Below are 23,420 nucleotides of genomic sequence, written 5' to 3'. Positions count from 1 at the left end.
GCTACTCTATCTAAAATGTGCATTCAATTGGGTTAGGCCACATTTCAGACCAAAAACAGGGCGCTAATACTTGGGCCTAATTGGATTGTGCTAGACGCAATTAATTTTCAAGTTGGCCAGCAGTCCAGCAAGGGCTAGGTTGTGAATTAACGAGGATAAAATATAAGTTTATCACCTTGATAAACCTATTTTGTTTATCAAATAACAAAATATAAATATATCAATAACTATTGGTAATTTTACGAAAAGTTGTTGAGTTCACAAAAATTTAATGTAAGTGATTCATTTTGCATGTCACAATCAATACTATTGGACACACAAAACAAGGTGTTTACGTATTTTTTTTTTGCAAATTCTGAGCTCAATTTGGTCCCTAGAGTTCTAAACCAAAGCCTAAAACATTACCCGAAAAATTTTAGCGCCAAAAAAAAAAATAATGACATGCAAATCAAAATTTTTTTTTGACACGTAAAATGAGGCACTTATGCTATTTTGGCCAATTCCAAATTCAATTTAGATGCTCAACGGAACATTTTTCGTCACGCACAACAATAAAAACAATAATTGCCCGTATTGTGTGTGGCCGGCCACACCGTGTGACCACTTATAAAATGACAAAGTAACCCATATAAAAATGATTAAGTAACCCCTATAACACTAACTGAGTAACCCTATAGCACTGACGAAGTAACCCCTTTAACACTGATCAAGTAACCTCTATTACACTAATAAAGTAATCCCTGCCACACGGTGTGGTCGTCAGCCAAATATAAGACTTTGTGAAAAAATAATTAGTTGACTATAAATGGAACCCCAACGAAAATTGTTAAGTACCAAAACTACCTATACTTTTAAATTTGATTGTTAGTAAAATAAAAATGAATTTTAGATAAGTATCAAAAATCAAGGTATATATATAGTCTTTTGGTGGTAACAAAAGTCAAAATTTCTTAAAGTTATTGAATTTAAAAAATTAAACAATGGCATCCAAAGATTTATCTAACAACATAAATTTCATACATGATCCACTTTCATTCATGATCCACAAAGATAAAGAGTAGGTATACATTTGTAGGTTGCATATACATGTAATGTATATAACAACCATGCATAACAAACATATGAAACATCACACAGATTAAGATAGCTCTCTTGCATCTTGCAGTTTTGCTTAACAATTGCTTAGTAAAAGCTAATTTTTTTTAATTTTTAATCACAAACTGCAAGAAGCATATTTATTTTATTTCAAACAAACTCTCTAATTTATATTCTTAGAAATTTTCTGAGCATCTGAGGCCAATAAGGAGGAGGAAAGTGTTCAACACAAACAGCATTGTATGGACCTTCAGAACAAGTGACGGGATTTCCAGCATTGCTAGTCGGACAGCATGAGACAAATACACAATTTTCACCAACTCCGGCGCAACCGCGCAACCTCGCCGTCTTTGTTGGCTCTTCCACTATTTCCACCACTTCTTCTTTTACAACCACCGGTATAACCTTAAAATTTTGTCCCATTTCCATCTCCTTCACCTCAGCTAGTATTTCTTGTTTCTCGTTTTCCATCCTTCCACATGTTGGCACTACATGTAAATCCATATAATAGAAATTAGTTACATTATTACATGTTATTGTAAATATGTAAGTGCAAGTAGATAATATACTTATGTTTTTAATGCTTTTCGATCAATTTTTTTTATTTTATTTCTATTATATATTACTATTTTTTCATTTGAGAAGAATTACTAAATTCATTTATTATTACTTAAACAATAATTAAAACCAAAAAAAAAAAAAAAAAGGACTAATGTTGAATAGTGTTAATTTAGTTTGGTAGTTCAATTTCTAGTTAAGTTGGTTAACAAATTTAACAAATTTAACTAGGAATAATCGAACTGCCAAAATATTATAACTTACGAAGTAGGAAATACATTAATACACTAAATCTCAGAAGAAATTAATTTGTACGCAGAACAAACAAGATATTGTATGATAAAACTAATGATAAAACACCGTACTTCAAACAATATTGTATGAAAAATTAAATGCTCGTAATAAGTTTTAGGCATAAATGAATCGAACCTGCCAATGTAGTTGTCAAGAGCAAAAAGATGGCAAGGATATTCAATCTCTCCATCGTTACTGTGTTTTTATTTGTAAATATAACCTTGAGAGTTAGTTGTATTGTATTGCAAACAAATTTTGCCATATTTATAATGCAAAAAATTATCCTCTTCATTTCAAAATAATTTACATTTTAACTTTTTGTACTATTTATATATTAACTTTGACTACAAGTTTTTATCCCCTTGAAATGTAGTAAAAACAGTTTTTCTCATCATTTTGTTTAATACAAAGTAGGTATTAATAATATATAGTTATCTTAATATCAATTTTTAAAATATTTTATTGAAATTTAAGGTCAAACTAGTATTGACATGTGTACTACATGTACTACATTTGACTTTGTTAATTATTATGGAACGAAGGGAATACTCTCGGCCTCCGTTTCACAATGATCTTTCAATTTAGCCAGAATCTTATGATATTAAAAATAAGAGGAATATTCTAAGTTCATCTTTGTTTATCTCATATGAAATGTAGTTTGATTTGTCAAAATGAATACATTATAGAGTATTCAATCTTTGTTGTTTTCACTACTGTATGTAATATTAAAATTTTTGCGATAAAAAATTTGCATTGTGCATTTGTGCCTTAGTTATATGTGGACTTCTCATTGTGTGGCCAACAGGCCAATAATGAAATGAGAGAAATTTACAAGGGTCAATTGTAGCTACAGTTGGGTATGTGTATGTGCCGTTACAAGCTAAGGCCCTGTTCTCTTCACCTTAAAAAAATAATATTCAGTAAAAATAAGTTCAGTTCAGTAAAAATAATTTCAGTTCAGTAAAAATAAGTTCAGTTCAGTAAAATTCAGTTTTCTTAAAGAAGAATTATAATAGAAAATCAGTAAAAATAATTTCAGTTCAGTAAAAATAATTTCAGTTCAGTAAAATTAAGTTCAGTTCAGTAAAAATAAGTTCAGTTCAGTAAAAATAATTTCAGTTCGGCAAATTAAGGTGAATCAAACAGGGCCTAAGTACTTATGTCATGTCAAAGTGTTTTGTGCTCAAGCGGCAGTGTGTGGGCAGGTGCCAAGAAAAAGCTAGTGACTTGCTAAGCTCCTGTTAATCTTCCATAAACTTGTTTTGTTAGCCCGTTTTGATTTACTGAATTGAGATGAGCTGAACTGAATTGAACTGAAATTAACTGATTGGAGCTGAATTGAACTGAACTGATTTGAACTAGGGTGTATTCTTTTCACCTTATAACAATTATGTATAAATCTAATTGAGTTTGATCCTATTCAAACAAGTCAATAGTTCATGAAAATAAAGCCTTATTTTGTCAAATAAATTTAGTTCAGAAAAATTTAAACAAAGAAAATGTAATTTATTTATTTATTTTTTGACGGGAAGTTAAGAGAAGTGATTTCTATATACTCTATCCGCCCACAATTATCTGCAACATTTACTATAAATGAGTGCTCTCTATTACGTGCAGCAATTTTTTTTTTTATCTTTCTTCTTTTAGTAAATGTTAAAGTGTAAAAAGACTATCTTATCAAACTTAAACATATGAGACCAGTTTCTCTCTCCTAATTCCCACTCACTTTAACCCACTAACAAACTTAAATATATAGGACCGCTTTCTCTCTCATATTTCCCTCCTTTTTACAACTTAATTAAACCCACCTAACCTTAATTAAACTACACTAAAAGTTTTGTCTAGGAAGTCCGCAAAAAGAACGTTTGGTGCAGATAATCGTGGACGGAGGGAGTCTAATTTTCAATAAATTAAATCACAAAATTAAAGTTTATATACTACGTATGTAACACCTAATTTTTGTAAGTATTGTAACTTTATTGGTTGAGTATGTACTATCAAACTTTAAACCTCAAAACTTCACAAAAAACGTGTTTGCTTTTTCATTGGCCGCCAGTTACGTCAATGATTGTGTCTTTTTTATTTCTTTATTATCCAATAATGCATAATTTTTTTTTTCCCTTAGCGTGTTATTATACTCCTTCCTCTCGTGCACCAAATTTTTTTATATGACTTGGGTTACTCAAGTTGTTCGGTCAGGAGTTATTTAAGGGGTTTAGCCAGAATTACTTGAGGGTTTGATCAGGATTACTCGAGGAGTTACTCGGTTAGGGGTTACTGAAGGTTTCAGCTTGGGGTTACTCGGTCAGTGGTTATCTTAAGGGGTTACTCGATCAAGGATTGCTCGGTTAGGAGTAACTTGAGTTACCCTTTACTAAGTAAATCGAGTAACTCTGGCTTTGGTGTGGTCAGCCACAAAGAACAATCCCTCCCCTCCCCCCCCCCCCCCCCAAAAAAAAAATATATAATAAAAATATTCCTTCAAATTTTTTTTTTCCAAAGATCGATTATTTTTTTCAAGTGTTACACTTTTTTTTGAGAAAAAAAGCTATTATTAAAAGCTATATATTTGCCTTTTATGGTCCATACTCAAATTATTACTTTTTAAAATAACTATTCTTGTTTCTAATTATTTGCATGTATAAAGAATTTTTTTTATGTCGTTCAAATAATACCCTTTGTTGCAAGTAATAAGAAACATATATAATATATTTTTTTTTAAAATTTTTTGGTTGAAGGATGTATTAATTCATTCCTCTCACTTGCATTCATTTTCAATAAATTGTTAACATTATTACCTTTATTTAGTAATATTTTAATGGAAAAACTTAAATGGACCCAATTCATAATAAAATTATTGTGAAACTGAGATCCACGCACGCCAACCGATATTAGAGCTGATTGGACTTATTGAACTTGATTAAAACTTAGTTTATTGAAACTTATTAAACCTAATTATTTGAACTTGTTTGGACTTGATTGAAACTCAAGGGAGCTTATTATTGGACCTGATTGAAATTTACATGAACTAATTAGACTCGAAACTTATTTTTAAAAGGTGAAAAGAACACACCTTACTATAATTCGGTCAAAGTTCGATAATGAATTTTCAGCAAAATTGTATAAAAAAAAAAGGTTATATATATGATCTTATAAAATCTTTCAATATGTAGTTTCTACAAAGTAACATTTTATAATATATGATGATAGTCATTTTTGTAAGTGCGATAAGTGATCGGCACATTTGCCAATTCACTATCTCAATCATATTTAATTTCGAAAGTTTGATAATTAGATATTTACTGGTATGTTTGTTATGGTTATACATACTAACTTTAGTTTTGAACTAAACGGATATGAAATTGTGTATTAAAGCATTATTATTAGACAAATTTAAGCTTTCTTAGACCCGGAGAAAGATAAGAGGATGAGATGCTCTTCATGGCAAGGCCTTGGGTGGTTACTTGGGGGGTTGAAAGATCCAAACTATCAACTTTCTCTCTTAATTTTTTAATTTAATTAAATAGGTGAATATATGGACACACCTTTGACCAACATTGACTCAAGGCCCTATCTCGAGCATTTATGTGATTGACTAATGACAATCTAAGTGAGATAATATTATTCCAAACAATGGCCTTTTATGATTTCCAGATGCACTCTTAGCTTCTTTTTTTTTTTTTTTTTTATTTTATTTATTTATTTTTTTGACAAGAGGATCTTATAAAAAAAAACAACAATACAACAAAACACATGAGACGACTAAAACAACATTAAGTAACAAAAACCCAGTAAGGACCAATGCGAGTGCGCTTCACACAAACTAACTTGCTGGAATCCAGATTAAGAGGCAAAGACGAAGATGGACGTCGCTTTGAGCCCACATGATCCACCCTACAACCTACAAATATCCTACCAGAAAACATCTAACCTGACGTCCGAAGACGAGAATGAGAAATAGTCAGTTGTTGATGATTTAGACGAGATGAGACCCTGGAAGGCAAAGGCAAAACTCGAAATTTATGACCTGACGACTGCCTATAAACCCTTGGGAAGCTGCCCCTTTTGGCAGATGAACTTGTAATATTGATGGCTTGATTAAATCTTCCAAAACTTGATTTGCAGCTGCCTCAACAGTGGACGATTGAGAAAAAGCACTCAAGACCTGATGAGAGGGAACCACTTGGTGCTCCGAGCTACACAAAGGAAGGACCGAAGAATTCTCTGCTTTCCTGGATTTTTCACCTAGGGGGACCTCTGTTAAGATCTGAGTTTTACTTGGGATGACCCGAACTGATGCATTACCGACATAGACCTAGAATGATAAATACTAAACACTTCACCGTGCTTAAGACACTGCAAATTAGATGATGCAATATGAGGAGATGAACCAAAACAACCACAGGATCGAAGCCGATGCTAATGCATACCATTATCCAACTTCATTGATTTTGGAGTAGACTTCCTAACTTAATCGTGAAAAATCTTCTTATTTGACACTATCGGAGGAGTTCCACTAACAGGAATGACAAAACATCACAGTCCATGTGATCTCCACTAGGTAACTCCTCGGGAATGACCTCCATACCATAGACCTCTTGATTGGTTGGAGTAGCAACTTCGCCTAAAGAGAGAGCTACAGAAGAGGCACAACCTTAAAGCCTTTCAATCTCCTGTAATTGTTTTTAATACTTCAACATTCCTCGAATCACTATTAAGTACCTTACAAAGGTCAGATTTGGCGGATAGAAGATCGCCTAACCCCTTAAAAGCCAAAGCTTCCCTAAACAAACCTTTTGTATGACAGGAATCATACCTCAACACAAACGAACATAACTTAATTACAAAATCAAACTCCTGTAATTTCAGGGCACAAGCAGCCAAATTGAGATTGTTAGGGCCAAAGACCGAAACATAGCATATGTCTCCTGTAATTCCTTGTTCTGAGCTAGCTTCTCTATTTATGTTTTTAACATTATTATAGCTTTCAAAATTGGTTCGATTTGATGTATTCTTATATCCTTCTATTGAGCCATTTAAGATAATTTTATACTTAACATGATTAGTCATCTAGTTGCGCGCTTCTCATGTTGAAGGGTCCTCATAGGCTTATTTGATGGCCAGAGCCATATAATTCATACATGCACATCTTCCTAGCTAGGCTTATGATTCCACATACTATATTTTTGTCATAAGGATCCACTTTTATTCATTAAAATTAATACACTCCTTAAATTGCATAATTTAAACACTCCATATATAGGTTGCATATCTATAGCAACCAAATACAAGACATTATTAAACCTTAATCAGTACAAACACAACTACACAAGTACAAAACCACTTGTTCTAGCAGCATGGGAAAGGAGGACCCATATCAACACAAACTGCATTGTCGAGACCCGCCGCACACACAACTGTACTTCCACTTTTTTCACAGCATGGTATGGACCCCCAACAACTTTCACCCACCCCTGCGCAGCCTAGTGGCTCCGCCTTTAGTGGCGGCTCCTCCACGACCGCCACCACTTCTCTAACAATCTCATTGAAACCTTCTTTTTCCACCTTCACTACTTCTTCTAGTATTTCCATTTTGTTGGTCATGATAACTCCCTTCCTTGCCCTTGTTGGCACTACATATAACAAAAAGAATATCATATAATTACAATATGTTATTGATCAAATAATGTGTCACCTATATATATGTTTATGTAGGTTAGTAAGGAAATCATGCATGCATATATATATGATGTAACACTTTGAAATGATAAAAAATGAATATACTATTGAACATATTGATGAAGTTGAACATATTAATGAAGTTAAGCATTCAATTCTCAACTTTAATTTTGTTAAAAAGATCAATAATAATACAAAAATTGCGCAAGTGGAGTTAGCAAGTGAGAAAATCAATAATGAATTTGTGCTTGTGGTGTTTGCATGAGAGGATGACAATAATAATAGTGGATATTTACTAAAGCAAAAAGTGTTGTAATTAATACTGCAAATATGAGATGAATTGAAAGTGTTATGCAATATGGATGAAGTATGAACCTGTCAAAGTTGCAAGCAATAAGATGATGGCAGTCATGGTCAATTTCTCCATTGTTTGCGTGTAGATAGTATGCAGTATTTGATTGCAATATATTGTGATTTAGTGTGTGATTATTAGCCAAATAACCTTCGTCGTATTTATAATGCACAAAATTGTTATGCTATAGTATTCTATCTGTCCCTTATTTTTTGTGCTGACCTATAGCCAATATTTGGGGTCAAACTTTGAAAATTTCGATCATGAATTCCCATGAATATATAAGAGATTATATAGTCATCTGACATCTTGTTAGATTCATTTTATTGTATATTTTATTAATATTAGTTTATAAATTTTTCATGTATGAAAATGGAGATATTTATGTTTTTTTAAAACTCATATTGAAGACAAAGAATTAAATGTGGCAACATTATAGGGACAAAGGGAATACTTTTACAAAAATAGAGTATCTGTTATGCTGATCAAACAATATGCTAAATAACTTTAATTATTAGGTCCTACAAAAGCTTCGTCTTTCATTCGCTGTGATTAATATGTAGGAATTCTTCTTTCAACTTATTTCAGACACTTATTTTATATTTTTATTCAGATCAAAAATTAATGATACCATATCAGAATTATACCGATCAAATCAATTCATATAAGATAGCTAGATGACTTATTAAATGATGACATGAAAAATCATATCATATCAGACTAGATAAATTTGGACATATTCAGATCAAATTTGAAATATTTAGATCAGACTAGTCACCTTACCTCAAGTGAAGAGTGTAGTTTTGGATTTTGATCAATTAAGTTAGATTTCTTGTTTCATTTTAGTGTTAGGACTTAGGAGTGAAGTATTTTCTTACATATACTGTATGGGGATCATGCAGTGTCTTGTGCTGGGATGGTGGGTATTAAACATCGGCACAACGTTGTTCGTAATACCCTTGTTAATATTTGTTTTCGGTATGAGATTTCTGCTCGAAAGGAGGTTAACATTGGGTTGATTGGAGGGAACGACGGAGCTCTACGACCAGCAGATGTGTTGCTTTATTCCTGGGATAGAGGCCTTGATGTATGTGTTGACTTGACAGGGTCTTCACCTTTGACACAATCGGGGTTGTCTGACTTCGTTCCTGGTCGTGTTGTGTCGGTGGGGGCTCAGTGGAAGCGGGACAAGTATGGGGCGCGTTGCAGGGCTATTGGCTATGATTTTCTTCCTTTCTCCTTTTCTTCGTTGGGGGAATTTGAGAAGAATGCTATTACGTTGCTGAAGCGGGTTCAGGCGTTCGCTAAGACTCAGGATATTGGTGCTCCTGCAGCTGCTCACTTTTTTAGCATGATCGGATTCGCTATAACTAGAGGGGTGGGGCCCAGATTGTATCTCGGCTCCCCACCAATTTCTTGTAAATTGATTGAGTTTGTAGGTTTTTTTGATATTTTTAAAAATAATTTAAGAGAAATAAAGAAATTGAGATAATATAGTATATTCTTCAAGATGTGACATTCGAACAATAACAATATTTTTTTTTGCTTCTAAAAGTTAAATTTGCATGATTTTGGTGTTTTAATTGATGAGATCAATAATTTTGGTTCCTAGTCAAATTTACCGACTACGGGACCCATCTAGTAATAATTAACTTACCATTTCAACTAAAAGGAGCTACACCATATTGTTAGGAAATTAAATATGAAGATAATTGCCTTTGATTAATATAGTCATATAGAACACATCAATGAAAAATAAGAATGAGAAATACAATTGAAAAAAACGAATAATAAACAAAAAAATATATTTTCTTGATTCGGTTGATTTAGACTAATTGATGGGCATATGATCTATCGTTGGAAAGATATTAAAATTAGCCGAAAGTTAAGAGGGAGTCCATTTCACAAGTCCAAAGGAGTTTCCATTCCAAAACCATACAACAATAGGACTATAGGAGGTTTAGCCCTTTAACGTTATAAAGTGTTTGACTATTGATCTCAACTATAATCAACGTGAGACTTTTATGTATGTTATTTGGTAGGATATACTTCACCAGCTCTTTGTTTTAATTTTACAATACGGAATACTTTTCATCTTCTTGTATTAGTTTGACTGTCGTCACAAGTTTTCTTTAGTATATCCTACTTTGTTTCTACTTTCTAAAATAAATACATGAGAAATTTCATGTTAAATGTGAGGTACCGTGGTTTTATTTATTATTTAAGATCTTCCTAAATACTAAGGCTACGTTTTACATTGCCTCGATCTTTCGATCCAACAATTCCAAGATCATTGAATTGAAAATGTATTTAGCTAGTACATTGCATACGTTGTATATGCAGATCTGATACATATTTGATGCTATATCCTGCACCCTGTCTGCCCTGTCATGATCCTAATTCGACGATTTATTGTACGTTGTAACGAGTTATTCTACCCATCCATAGTATACACGAATGGAATCAACATAAGCACATATCTTGTACTAGTAATTATTGTACTAAATATAACAAAATCAAGCTGCTAGTAGCATGATTGAAGGAGCAAGGAAAGTGCTTAATGTCATGTCGTCATGATACTAATTCGACGATTTAATTAGCAAGCTATTCTAATTATCCATAATATGCACGAGTGGCATTGACATTGTTGTAATTATTGTACTAAATATAAATTATTGTACTAAATATATCAAAAATCAAGTTGTTAGTATAATTGAAGGAGCAAGGAAAGTGCTTAAAGACATGGCCTTGTTGCCCTTAAACTTCATTTTCAAGAAATCTCAGTGAGCTTATGCTATCTTTACAGGCTAACGTTTACCATTTAACAAATAAATAAGTCAAAGCATATTTTGATCTTATTCGATCATGATCAATTGCACTTACTCTTTCAATTTGTACCAACTGTAATGTGCCGGAGAATGAAATAAATTTCACCTCATTTTGTTTTATGTTATGCAGATCAATAAAACACGTAATTACTCCGTTCATTTCATAATAATTGACACGCTTTGACTTTTATCATAACAGTGACTATCAATATCTTTAACAAACTTATACTCTAATAGTATTACATTATAATAAATAAATCTTATGGAGTACTTATTAACATCATATACTACCTCCGTTAATTATTATGTGCAGCAAAGGGGTATTATTTGTGAGACATAATATATTCCTTTGTTGCACATAATAATTAACAGAGGTAGTATATTATATAAAAACAAAAAGAAAAGCTAGTCAAAGTGTTAATTATTATCAAACAGAGGGAGCATAATTACTACGTACTTGTAGTTAATACATTCATCTCATTCAATTCGTGATTATTTGACCAAAAAATTGAAGATAATATTAGTTTCATACTTTATGATTCCGGCAAATTTTTCTTATTATGTGTTTCAAATGAAGAACTAAGTAATAGTTGAATACTACCACCGTTTTTTATTAGTTGATGCGTTTTAACTTTAGCACTATTCACACACTCCCCTTTGACCATGTTTTGTGATTTATACGTAATGAAAAATAGAGTAATGTGGGGTCTTATTAGATTCGTCACGGTATATATTTTCAAAATATCAACTTTTTATAATTTTACTTATCGGTAACTCAAGATATTAACGTTTTGATTTGTGCATTGGCAAACGTGACTAAAGAAATGTGTCAACTAAAAAGAAACGGAGGAAGTATAAATTAAGAAAATTCGAATGCAACACGATAAAAAATGGGAGATATTTAATGTACTGTGTATATTTATATGATCTGTACAAGAACTTTCATTTACATTTTGTATGTATATGTACACAAAATTTGCATTCTGTCTTAATTACTCAGAATGTTGAGAAAAGTTGATCTAGTCTTAACTAGATGCCTAAACAAGGATTCTAAGGCTTCGCCAAGAATTAGAATTTCGGAGTCCAATTTCGTCATCTGGCTCCTCAAATTCTCTAAATCATTAGTATTCTTTAGGCTTACAATTGACTCGAGAGTAGCATCGACAACATCGAATTCACTATTTTTTGTCGATGCTTCCTTGGAACCACCCTTGTGCATCAACTTGGATACAATAGACCATTTACTCTTTGGCGACTCCACTTTTGTACCACCGATGTAGGACAACATTGTCTTAAAAATATCGACGGTGATTGCCTCTACATCTTTGAACATGCTTCCGATTGCATTGACATCGACATAAGTTTGCTCGACGTCAATATTTTTCAAGCACTTCTTGATCAATTTCTTGGCAGTTTTTCGAGTGTTCAAGTATTGAATAACTTCGTTGCTAATGTTAAGCTCACCGTTGCACCTTCTCCTTAACACAGATTGTATGTCTTGGAGGCGTTCCCTAGATTGTACCAAAACATCCCTCGATGTACCACAAATGTCGAGAAGTCTTATCGATCCATCCAAGACTTCCTCGGTCCACTTTGATCGTTGTGACACAGCTTGTTGATTAAGTGGAAGTTGAAGCAACTCATCGACACTTCTGTACAAATCTTTAAGGTTTGCGAGTGTTTGGTTTAGCGACGATGAAGAAGAAGCAGCTAGGGAAGACCTCAATCGAGACAATTGTTCATCAAATTGTTCAACAACTGGGTGAGATTTTGATGGGAAACTCAATGAACGAAGATAATAACAATCCATTTTCAGATTTTAAGTTAAAATTAGCTTATTGAAAAAAGGACAGAGAAGTTTATAATACAAATAGTCTTGGAATTGGAATAATGTACTTGTATTACTTATCTCTTCCTTTCGCGTCTGTTTATATACACGAAAGTAAAGCGAAGACAGCACGAATTCTACAATAAATGGCAGATCATCTTACAACGATTTCAATTTACCAGGAAGAGTTCTCGTGTGGAATGTCCTACAATGTCTCTTCCTACTGAACTTTCCAGCTCATTCGAATAGACTATATCGATTTTGATAAAATAGCTCAACTCTTCACACATTGTATATTCATATATATGAGTAATATGACGTTCGATGTTTAATCCTGCACCCTGTAAGCCCGTCATGATCCTAAGTACGCGCTACTCACGAGTTAAATAACACCTTATTTATTGTTGTAGTTGACAAATCAATTAATAACCCGCACGAATGCGTGTTTGTATATTCAAATCTCACATTCAATGTTAAATTTTGCAATCTGTATATTCGCCATGATCCTAAGTACACGATGATAGTCAGTGGAAACGACGCCTCATTGACAATTCCAATTAACAAATCAATTATTCAATTAATAATTTCGATGAATGCATTATGTTTACACAAATTTAATACAAGTAGGATTGGAAAGGACTAGTTAAGATATATTCAACGATTTCAAATGAATATAAAACTCGAACTTACCTACATTGTTGGATAGTAGGAGGCCAGCAACATACAAATTAATATCGTACATGACCTTTTCGTCTACGAAAACTTCCTGAGTTCCTACAGATAATTGGATTATGTACAGGTTCGCTGCTATATGAATACATAATACAATTCAATGAGTACCTGCATTTACGCCTAACGGAAAAACATACCTGCAATCACGTAATATAATCAGTCCAAAGATATGAAAATTCTATTCTTTATGTATAGATATTATATCAAATAATACACAAAAATGAGATTCATTTTGATGGATAAACTTTTAATGTATTTCAAACTACTGTCAGTAATAATCCCCTGCTTTCGGATTTTCTAGGTGTAGCGAATGTATGGAATATTTCAACAATTAGAACGTGCATAATAAAGGATGAAAACTACAATAATTGGATGATTGTATATTCGTGTATATATACTTCGTATATAATTTAATTCACTGATCAAAATTTTGTACATTTCTGTTCTAGTAGCTAGTTAGTTACTAAGGACATTAAGAAGAATTGCTCTGGTTTTAATTAGATGCCTGAACAAGCATTCCAAAACTTCTTCGATTTCTTGGATTTGTGACTCTAAGCTCATTATTTGTGACATATCAATATGAACTTTCTTCTTTTGGCAGATCATCAACTCGAGAGTAGCATCGACAGCATCAAATTCACTGATGGATGCTGATGTTTCCTTCTCAACTCTTTGGTCGCGGACTAGCTTTGAGAATGACCAGCAATTTTTCTGTGATCCGCTGATGTAATTCAACAGTGACTTGAAGACATCATCTGTTACAGATTGCACATCTTTCAGCATGCTTTCGATGAAATTGGCCTCGTTAGAATGCTCTTTTTCCTTGATGTCTTTTAAGCACTTCTTGACTGTCTTCTTAGCTGTTTTTCGAGTGTTGAGGTATTCAACGACTTCATTGGTAATGTTAAGTTCTCCACTACACCTTCTTCGGTGCACTGATTGAATGTCCTGAAGCCGTTCTTTTGATTGTACCAAGACATCCCGAGATGTGGAACAAATGTCAAGGATCCTTAGAGATCCATCCAATACTTCCTCAACCCAATTTTCACCTAGACTTTTCTGATTGAGGGGAAGTTGAAGAAACTCATCGACACACTCATACAAATCTTTAAGGCCGTCAAGCTTGTTGGTCAGTGATGAAGTTGATGCACCTTGAGAAGACCTCAATCTGCACAATTGTTCATCTAATTGGTCCGCAATTGGGTGGGATTTGGAAGGAAAACTCAAAGAACGGGTGTGTTGAGACGCCATTTCAAAGCTTTTTTTGGATTATTAGAAAGCAAAGAACTTTAAGATGCAAGCTTAACTTTGGTTTGATGATTTGCTCGTTCTTCCCTGCCTTTATATACTCGAAGACAAGAGAAAAAGAATCTAATCATAATTAGCGAGTGATAAAATGATTAAGTTTTTTTTAATTAAGGTCTTCCTTTGGCTATGTTTCTTCCTAACCAAACCTGCCAACTAATAAATCCAAAGATGATCAGCTTACATTGCATTATGTTGGATTAATATATAGTAACTACAAAATCAAATGTTCGTTCAATATTTTTTTGTACTTTTAACACCCGACTTGCTATATAATCGTGTTTGATTCTGATCTTAATATGATATTTTGTCATATACATAGTATACACGGATGGAAATTACGAGGTAATGAAGTCTCATATTATAATATACTCTTGCTGGTACGCTAAAATTTTTCCAGGACGCACACGAGTGGCGTGTTATCAGGTGGATTAAGCCAACCCTTTGCAAACTAAGGGAGTTAAGGACAATTTTTGTACTGTTAACTAATTTTGAAGTTTTAAAGTTGCAAGGGATTATTTTCACATAATACTAGGTGATCTTGGATCATAGAAAATGTTGTTTTCCTTGGTCCAACACCAACTCTAACAGATTCTTAACCCGGTTGCACAAATCACAACCCAAAACTTCAGTCCACTTCCAGTATCTATGTTGTTGTTGATGCATTTGTTGTAAAATCACCTCATTTCGATTGAACCATGCTTTCCAGTTACCGAAAAAAAAAAAAAAAAGAATAAGACCTTAATTTCTACTTTCTACTAGTAGTTGGATATATATATTATTCTAGAACTAGTCATTATGGCCAAGAGTGACAAAGTATGTCACATAATGGCCGGGTTAAACACATAGGGAACCCTCTAGCTTTGCGCCTTTGGATTCAATTCATAAGTGATGAGAGGACGAAGTAAGGATATTAGCTCGTCTTCAAGCCATCTTCTTAGCTAACCTTTTAAAGGCTGAATCAATGCCAAGAAATCATCTTTTATGACTTAGCTTGTTCCCACACTATATATAGTGCAGGGAGCTCAGCCGAGTTCTAAAATGAAGTACTCTCAAGAATATCATTCAGAGGTTTAATTAATATTGTCCATGCCAAAATTAAGCAGAAGACAATATGACCAACAACTTTTCTTAAGTATATTGTCTAAACCACACGCTTTATATACGAACAAGGACAAGGGGGACGAACATTGACTTCCCAACTATACCAATTTTTGTTAATTGAATCTGATCAGTAGATGATCTTTTGAAATATGATTTTGAAATTTCTTCCACGAATGTCTTTGTTTATATAGCTATGTCAATGTAACAGAATACAACAGGAAATCATATCAAGATATTAACAAAATTTTTTAATTATCTGTTAGACTACATTTGTTTTTGTCTCGACGACTTTCCTAGCCAAGTTTCTAGCCAACTTATACATAAACTATGGTCATACATGATAGTATGATATATACATCCGAGATCTTTGATGTAATATACTGTGCCCTGCATACCCTTCATTCACCAACCTTATATTATACCACCTAACTTGTCTGTTTCTTATCTTTAGCCCATTATTTTATCGAAAATTCCCATGCTTCTACACCTAATTATATTTAATATACTCTTCATCTATAATTAACATGATCCATAATATGGACTTCACCGTCTTCACACGAGTGCAATTATTAAGAATAGATTTTGATAATATTGAGATATACATATTGAACAACGAAATTGCATAAATATTCATGATTGATTTGTATATTGTAGGCAACTGCATTGATGTAAGCTGTTGGAGATCAATTAATTAATATCATGGCCTTAATTGTACCGACTAACTTCAACGTCTAACATAGTGCCATTCGTGCGCTTTAGAAAGATTTGCACGAGTGAGGCTGATATATTTATTATTATATAGAGCTAATTACAGAGCAGACAAGCTGCCAACACGATCCATGAAGGCATGAAGCTAGCACGTTCAACAAACAAATCGAACCATATCTTCATAAGTACATGTTCTGGTCAAATTCCACGAAACCACACCCTTAAGGTGCCCATAATCTAATTTATCCCACATTTATTATAAATAGACATGTTTTAATTGGATGTTAATTGATTAAATTTGTTCAAAATCAATAAGTCAATCCTTCATTCCTTCTTCTATAATAATATACTAACAATAAGAAAATGGTGGGAAAATTGGGTCAGTTAATACTATTACTAAGAAATAATGCCAATATAGGGTCAATTAATATTTTTCTTAGATCTTGTATCATGATTTTCAAGTGCTATATTGTGCATTCCTGAGTTGATTAAGGCTTCTGAGGTATATTGTCTTAAGCCTAGATAACAACACTCTATGTATCTTTTCAATAATCTATTTGTGTATACGAACTTTTATTCACAGATTGTGTACAAGTACAAATTAATTTCTATTAGTACTAGTTACTTAGGGTGTCGAGAAGTGTTGCTCCAGTCTATACCAGATGCGTAGAAAAGGAGTCCAATGCTTTAAAATAACTTGAATTTTAGATTTTCATCGATCAGAGTCTAGTTCCATCACCATCTCTACACTATATTAGTATATTTATGTTCTGCTGGCAGATAATCGAGTTAAGAGTACCATCAAGCCATCAACAGCAGCAAATTCTTTGTTTTCGCCATGTTGTGCATTAATTTGCTGATTAGAGACCATTTGCTTGATTCTTAGTGGTTCCGATTTTGAACCACTGAAATAGGGCAAATGGACTTAAGGTTATCAAAGGGCTATGAGTTCACATCTTTTAACATGCTCTGAATGGCATTGTTCTTGTAGTTTCCTCTGCTTCCTTGATGTCATTCAAGGAATTCTTGATCATTTTCCTAGCACTCTTTCTGGCGTTTAAGTATTGAACAACTTCATTAGTAACGCTAAGCTCACTACTACACCTTCTAGTGCTGATTATTAATCTGCAGGCCTTCCCTTGATAGTACTGATACATCCTTCGATGTGCTACAAATGTCGAAATGCCTTAGAGATACATCAAAGACTTCCTTGACCCATTTTGAGTGTACAATTTGGCATTAATGGGATATTTGCCTTTTAATTAAGGGGCAGTTACGTTGAAACAACTCATCAAGACTGGATTACAAATCTGTAAGATTTGCTAACAAATCCCTGTAAGTCCATCATGTTATGATCCTAAGCAATTGCTGCGTGCACACGAGTGTAATGACACCTTATATCAATTAGCTAGACTTGCTAACATTTTTTTTTTTTTTAAAAAAAAAATGAGATTAGAATGGAAGGAACCTCAACCCTTCTAAGAGTAATGTACAAGGTCCAAGAATGTAGGTGACTGCCTGTCTGTAGGAGACCATGTAATATTATGCACGCCCTAACTACCGAGTTTTCTGAAGCTCTTGCAGACCATTGGAATCAATACAGCTAAATTAACTATGAATACACGAGTCGATTCAACGTATACCTTCACATGGTTCTGACAATCACCTTCTATTATTCAACCATATTGTTCTTAATTGGAAATAAAATAAAATGTATATATTGTTCCATTTCATCAATTTTATTTTATTAATTCCCTATGATTTCATATTAGATAACAGAGTTTTACTTTAGCAGTAAATAACAGAATTTTTAACCGTTTAATTTTTGTAATTATTTTTTTCTTTTTTCAGATTACTTATGGAATATATACGAAATTATGAACCTAAAGTTATCAGAAAATAAATAAATAAATAAATAAATAAGTAAATAAAATTATGAACTTGAAGAACACAAATATAGAGGTAATGTAAGGATCAGAGTATATTCATATTTCATATGTATAGAACTATCATTTACAGATCAAAATTTTTGTACAAGAACAAATTTTGTTCTAGTTACTAAGAACATTTAGAAGAGTTGCTCTGGTTTTAACTAGATGCCTAAACAAGCATTCAAGAACTTCATCAATTTCTTGAATTTGTGACTCTAAGGTGACCAATTGTGACATATCAACATTTACTTTCTTCTTTTCTAGAGTAGCATCCACGGCATCAAATTCGCTGATGGCTGCAGCTGCATTCTTCTTCGAGAAAGACCAGCTGCTTTTTTGTGATCCGCCAATGAATGACAACACGGACTTGAAGATATCAAGGGTTATTGTGTTAACTTCTGTCAACTTGCTCTCAACTGCGCTATCCTTAGTAGTTTGCTCTGCATCCTTGATGTTTTTCAAGGACTTCTTGATAGTTTTCTTTGATGTTTTACGTGTTTTTAGGTATTCAACGACTTCATTGGTAATGTCAAGTTCACCACTAGTCCTCCTTCGAAGAGCTGATTGTATGTCTTGGATCCTATCCTTTGATAGTGCCAAGACATCTTGAGATGTGGAGCAAATGTCAAGGAGTCTTAGAGATCCATCTAACACTTGTTGTACCAAAGATTGAGATACAGTCTGATTTTGGGGAAGTTGAAGAAACTCTTCAACACACTTGTATAAATCATTAAGGCCGCTAAGTTTACTAGTCAAGGATGAAGTAGAAGCGGCTTGAGATGAACTCAATCTGTTTAATTGTTGATCCAATTGATCGGAAACTGGGTGAGAGTTTGTGGGGAAACTGAAAGATCGGGTGTGGTGAGATGCCATTTTAGAGTATTTTCCTTTTAGTTTGTTCAAAGGCAAAGAAATGATAGTTAGAAGTTTTGATTTGTGAATTGTTCAGCCTTCTTTGCCTCTTTATATACTATTATGTAAAGAAGACAAATGGAATCTTAAAATAAATGAGACTGAATGATAACATGCTCTTCATTGGGCTTGTTTCACGATGTCTTCGCCAACTAATGAATCGATCGATGATCATAATTAATACTTCGTTAATATTACACATTAAGAAAGAAGATTTGACGGATTTTCTGTTATACAACAACCAATACAGTATCTGCAAGATGTCTTAATTTAAAGTATCATCTGTCAAATGTTTCTTCTGTGTTTTCGAACTCCCAACTTCACAGCTAATACATTATCTCCCTAATCTCACTGAATACGTTCATGTAGTGAGCTTAGTTTATATATATCGGTCCAACATTCGATGTCACACGCTACACCCTGTATGTTCATCATAAGACTAAGCAACAGCTGCACACGAGTGTAAATGACCATATTATTAATGATTCTTATCTTGAATGATTTTAAAATACATTCAAGTAGTTGGTATTGTAAGAAAAGGAACGTAAACCTAATAAAAAAAAACTAAGAAAATGTGTATAAGATCCAAAATTGAAGGCAACTGCCTGATTGTAGGAGACCATGTAATATTATGCACGCCCATTAAATCAAATTAATCAAGAGCTCCTGCAGACAAATGGAATATTAACAGCTAAATTAGCTACGAAGTTATTATGAGATGATTCAACGTGTATCTTCACATGGAGTCATTAATTGATCAAATTCATTTCATTAAATTTTTTTAGATGAAAATCAATAGTCTCTTTTTTTTTTTTTTTAAATATTTTTTTTTTAAATGTAAATTATGTTTTTCTTATAATTTTGTATCAAGAACAGAGATATCCATTAATTTATTTAAGTTTTTTTTTTTTTTTTTTTTTTTTTTTTTTTTTTTTTTTTTTTTTTTATCTAATAACTTGAGTAAATTACGCATTTTTTACTGTCAAAAATTTTTAACCCTTAGTTAGAGCTTCAACTTTTAAGAACAGTAAGTTTGGTGATTGACTGAATGAACTTGAATCTCAATTAAAAAAAAAAAAATTTATGAACTTGATGAATAGACACAAGTATAATTAGAGATAATTGTATGTATAGTATATTCATTTGTATGTATATTCACGTATCAAAAATTTTTGTACAAGGACAAATTTCTATTCTAGTTGCTAAGGACATTGAGAAGAGTTGATCTTGTCTTCACCAAATGCCTAAACAATGATTCCAAAACTTCGTCAATTTCTTGAATTTCTGACTCTAAATTTACTAGTTGTGACATATCAACATTCACTTTCTTCACAAGAAGAGCATCAACAACATCAAAGGTTGTTGCTGCTTTCTTCTCAGATCTTTGGCTAAAGAAAGACCAGCTACTCTTCTGTGATCCACCGATGTAAGACAACAAAGAGTTAAAGACTTCAGCAGTCAACGCTTGCACATCCTTGAGCATGCTCTCAATGGCAACGGGCTCAACTGCATTGATATCTTTCAAGCACTTCTTGATTGTCTTCTTGGAAGCTCTTCTGGTTTTAAGGTATTCAGCGACTTCATTGGTAATGTCAAGTTCACCACTGCATCTTCTTCGAAGAACTGATTGAATGTTTTGGATCTGTTCCTTTGACACTGCCAAGACATCTCGAGATGTTGAGCAAATGTCAATGAGTCTTAGAGATCCATCTAATACTTGTTGAGATTGAGATACAGTTTTCTGATTTTGGGGCAGTTGAAGAAACTCTTCAACTGATTTGTATAAATCGTTTAGACCACTAAGTTTGGTGGTCAAGGATGAAGTAGAAGCAGCTTGAGAAGACCTCAACCTGTTCAATTGTTGATCCAATTGCTCAGAAACGGGGTGAGAGTTTGAGGGGAAACTGAAAGATCGAGTGTGGTAAGAAGCCATTTTTGATATTCTTTTTTAGTTTGTTAAGAGGCTTAAAGTTATAAGATAGAAGTTGATTTGTTGAATATCTCATTTTTCTGCCTCTATTTATACCGAAATAGCAGAAGACAAAAGGAATCAAAAAATAAATGAGACTCAAAGAAAGAACATGGTCTATCTTGGGCTTGTTTCACATTGTCTCTCCACAGCAAACTAGCCAACTCACAAATCGATCGATCATGAAATTTTCTGTTAATATTATATATTCATAACCATTTAAAAAATAAATTGAAAGGATATTATGTTAGACAACAACCAGTACAAAAACTGCAAGATGATGTCTTATTTTAATCTAGCTCCTTTCAGTTGTTTCCTTTATGTCTAAAAATTCAAAATTAAACAGCAAATGTGTTATCAGCGACAAAATGTAGGTATCATGATCCTATAAATGCGGTATACACGAGTGGAAATGAGGAGTACTTATCTCATTCGCTGCAATGCAAACTCCATAACTCCTCTGTGTTCTGTGTGACCTTGTTCATTTGGTGCAATGAAAACTCCATCACATGTCCATGTTCCACGCTCATTTGCTGCTATATATGCAAGCAACAAACTCCATCACCTGTTCATTTTCCATGCTCAATCGCTGCAACGCACATTCCACAAGTCAGTAACCCGTCTATATTGCCAAGCATATCATACACTGTATTGATGAATTAACCATTAATTGTCATACATATCAATTAGTGCATTATACACGACTATACCTGCCAATATACATAGCATGTAGAAGTATGGAACTTGATAATCCGAAGATGAAAGCATTTCAAAAGCAGTATATCTCTTAGGCATTTCATAAAACACCTTATAGGCTTAATGTCTTTCCCTATCTCAAGGACAATGTAACAAATATATATGATATGAGCAAATGACCCTTAATGTAACATTTTTCCTTCTTTCTTTAGCTTCTGTAATGTAAAAAATTGTAATGGGATGATTATCTTACTTTATGAAATTTGTCACATATAAAAATTGAAGGTACAAATAAAGTTATATTGCAAATTTGCAATGCAGTTATTGGAGGAATTCATTTTCTATTGCAATGCAATTTATTATTCTTTACAGACTGAAACCTACCTCAACTAACTAATCAAACTATTTCTATATAAGTATTACATTGGACTTATCCTGGTCAATTTCTACCCAAACACACCCTTATGAGAGTTATACTGCAAAAAAAATCATCCCATAATTGTAGATATTAAAAATCACATAATATTAGCTGTTAAATATAAACATTGCAATTTGCTGAAAATAATGAAGTAAAGGCTTCCACCAACAATATAACAATACCCAGATAAAGGCAACAAGATTTTGAAAATGAATTCTCAATTTCTTAGAATAGTATCAGTACTAATTAAATTTTCATATGATCCAAGTTCAAGTGCCAGCTAATTATCACACGAATGATGCTCGGATTATTAACTTAGGATATTTATATAAAGGTGTAACATACAATGTCATATCGTGATCCCTGTATGTCCATCATGATCCTAAGCAACAGCTATGCACGAGTGTAAATGACACCTTATATCAGCAGGGGTAGCTAATTTAATATACCAATTAATGGTTTGCAATTGGCATGTCTTTTAAATAGATTTGAGTAAAATTTGAAGAATATATAGGAATCTCAACTCCTTCCTCCCTTTAAAAATGTAAGAACTTGTGTGCATGATCCTAGAATTAAGGAGAGTGCTTGACTGTAGGAGACCATGCTATTTCATGCATTCATGCTTGGCCTTAATATAATACATTCTGAAGCTCTCCAGCAGACATATGGAATAATTACAGCTAATTAGCTATGCATTCATGAGCCAATTCAACGCGTATCTTCACATGGAGTCATTATTGTGATAATCAACCTTCATTTATCATAATCTCTTTTAATTTTATCGTATCTTTTAACTTAAGTAAATCATGCAAATTGTGCTGTCAGATTTAGTTTTTTACCCTCTGTTTTTTCAAGAGTCTAGTAACTTTGGTACGATTGAAAAAATGATTGAAAGTGTAAAATTGAAGAACACAGATAAAAATTAGAGAGAATTGTATGTATAGTATATTCATTTGTATAAGTATGTTCAGGTATCAAAAAAATTTTGTACAGGGATAAATTTCTATTCTA

General features: G+C 33.0%; 5 protein-coding genes across 5 annotated transcripts; all 5 read right to left on the bottom strand.

The window, feature by feature from the left end:
- Positions 1–1,204: 1,204 nt before the first annotated feature.
- On the bottom strand, positions 1,205–2,158 carry LOC145603432 (uncharacterized). The gene is made up of 2 exons (XM_081659340.1): positions 2,083–2,158; positions 1,205–1,583 (listed from the first exon to the last, which is right to left on the bottom strand). Exons 1-2 carry the CDS (start codon positions 2,135–2,137, stop codon positions 1,264–1,266), a joined length of 375 nt encoding a protein of 124 aa, XP_081515466.1. The 5' UTR covers positions 2,138–2,158; the 3' UTR covers positions 1,205–1,263.
- A 9,636-nt stretch (positions 2,159–11,794) lies between these two features.
- Positions 11,795–12,616, bottom strand: LOC145604404 (uncharacterized). The gene has a single exon (XM_081660311.1). It carries the CDS (start codon positions 12,614–12,616, stop codon positions 11,795–11,797), a length of 822 nt encoding a protein of 273 aa, XP_081516437.1.
- Positions 12,617–13,822: 1,206 nt separating this feature from the next.
- Positions 13,823–14,617, bottom strand: LOC145604403 (uncharacterized). Its single transcript, XM_081660310.1, has one exon. It carries the CDS (start codon positions 14,615–14,617, stop codon positions 13,823–13,825), a length of 795 nt encoding a protein of 264 aa, XP_081516436.1.
- A 2,825-nt stretch (positions 14,618–17,442) lies between these two features.
- Positions 17,443–19,287, bottom strand: LOC145604402 (uncharacterized). Its single transcript, XM_081660309.1, has 2 exons — positions 18,543–19,287; positions 17,443–17,651 (listed from the first exon to the last, which is right to left on the bottom strand). Exons 1-2 carry the CDS (start codon positions 19,285–19,287, stop codon positions 17,443–17,445), a joined length of 954 nt encoding a protein of 317 aa, XP_081516435.1.
- A 1,234-nt stretch (positions 19,288–20,521) lies between these two features.
- On the bottom strand, positions 20,522–21,259 carry LOC145604401 (uncharacterized). The gene has a single exon (XM_081660308.1). It carries the CDS (start codon positions 21,257–21,259, stop codon positions 20,522–20,524), a length of 738 nt encoding a protein of 245 aa, XP_081516434.1.
- Positions 21,260–23,420: the final 2,161 nt, after the last annotated feature.

Source organism: Chenopodium album, chromosome 22 (assembly GCF_948465745.1).
Source record: "Chenopodium album chromosome 22, dcCheAlbu1.1, whole genome shotgun sequence".
NCBI lineage: Eukaryota > Viridiplantae > Streptophyta > Magnoliopsida > Caryophyllales > Amaranthaceae > Chenopodium > Chenopodium album.
This window is presented reverse-complemented; position numbering and strand designations above follow the sequence as displayed.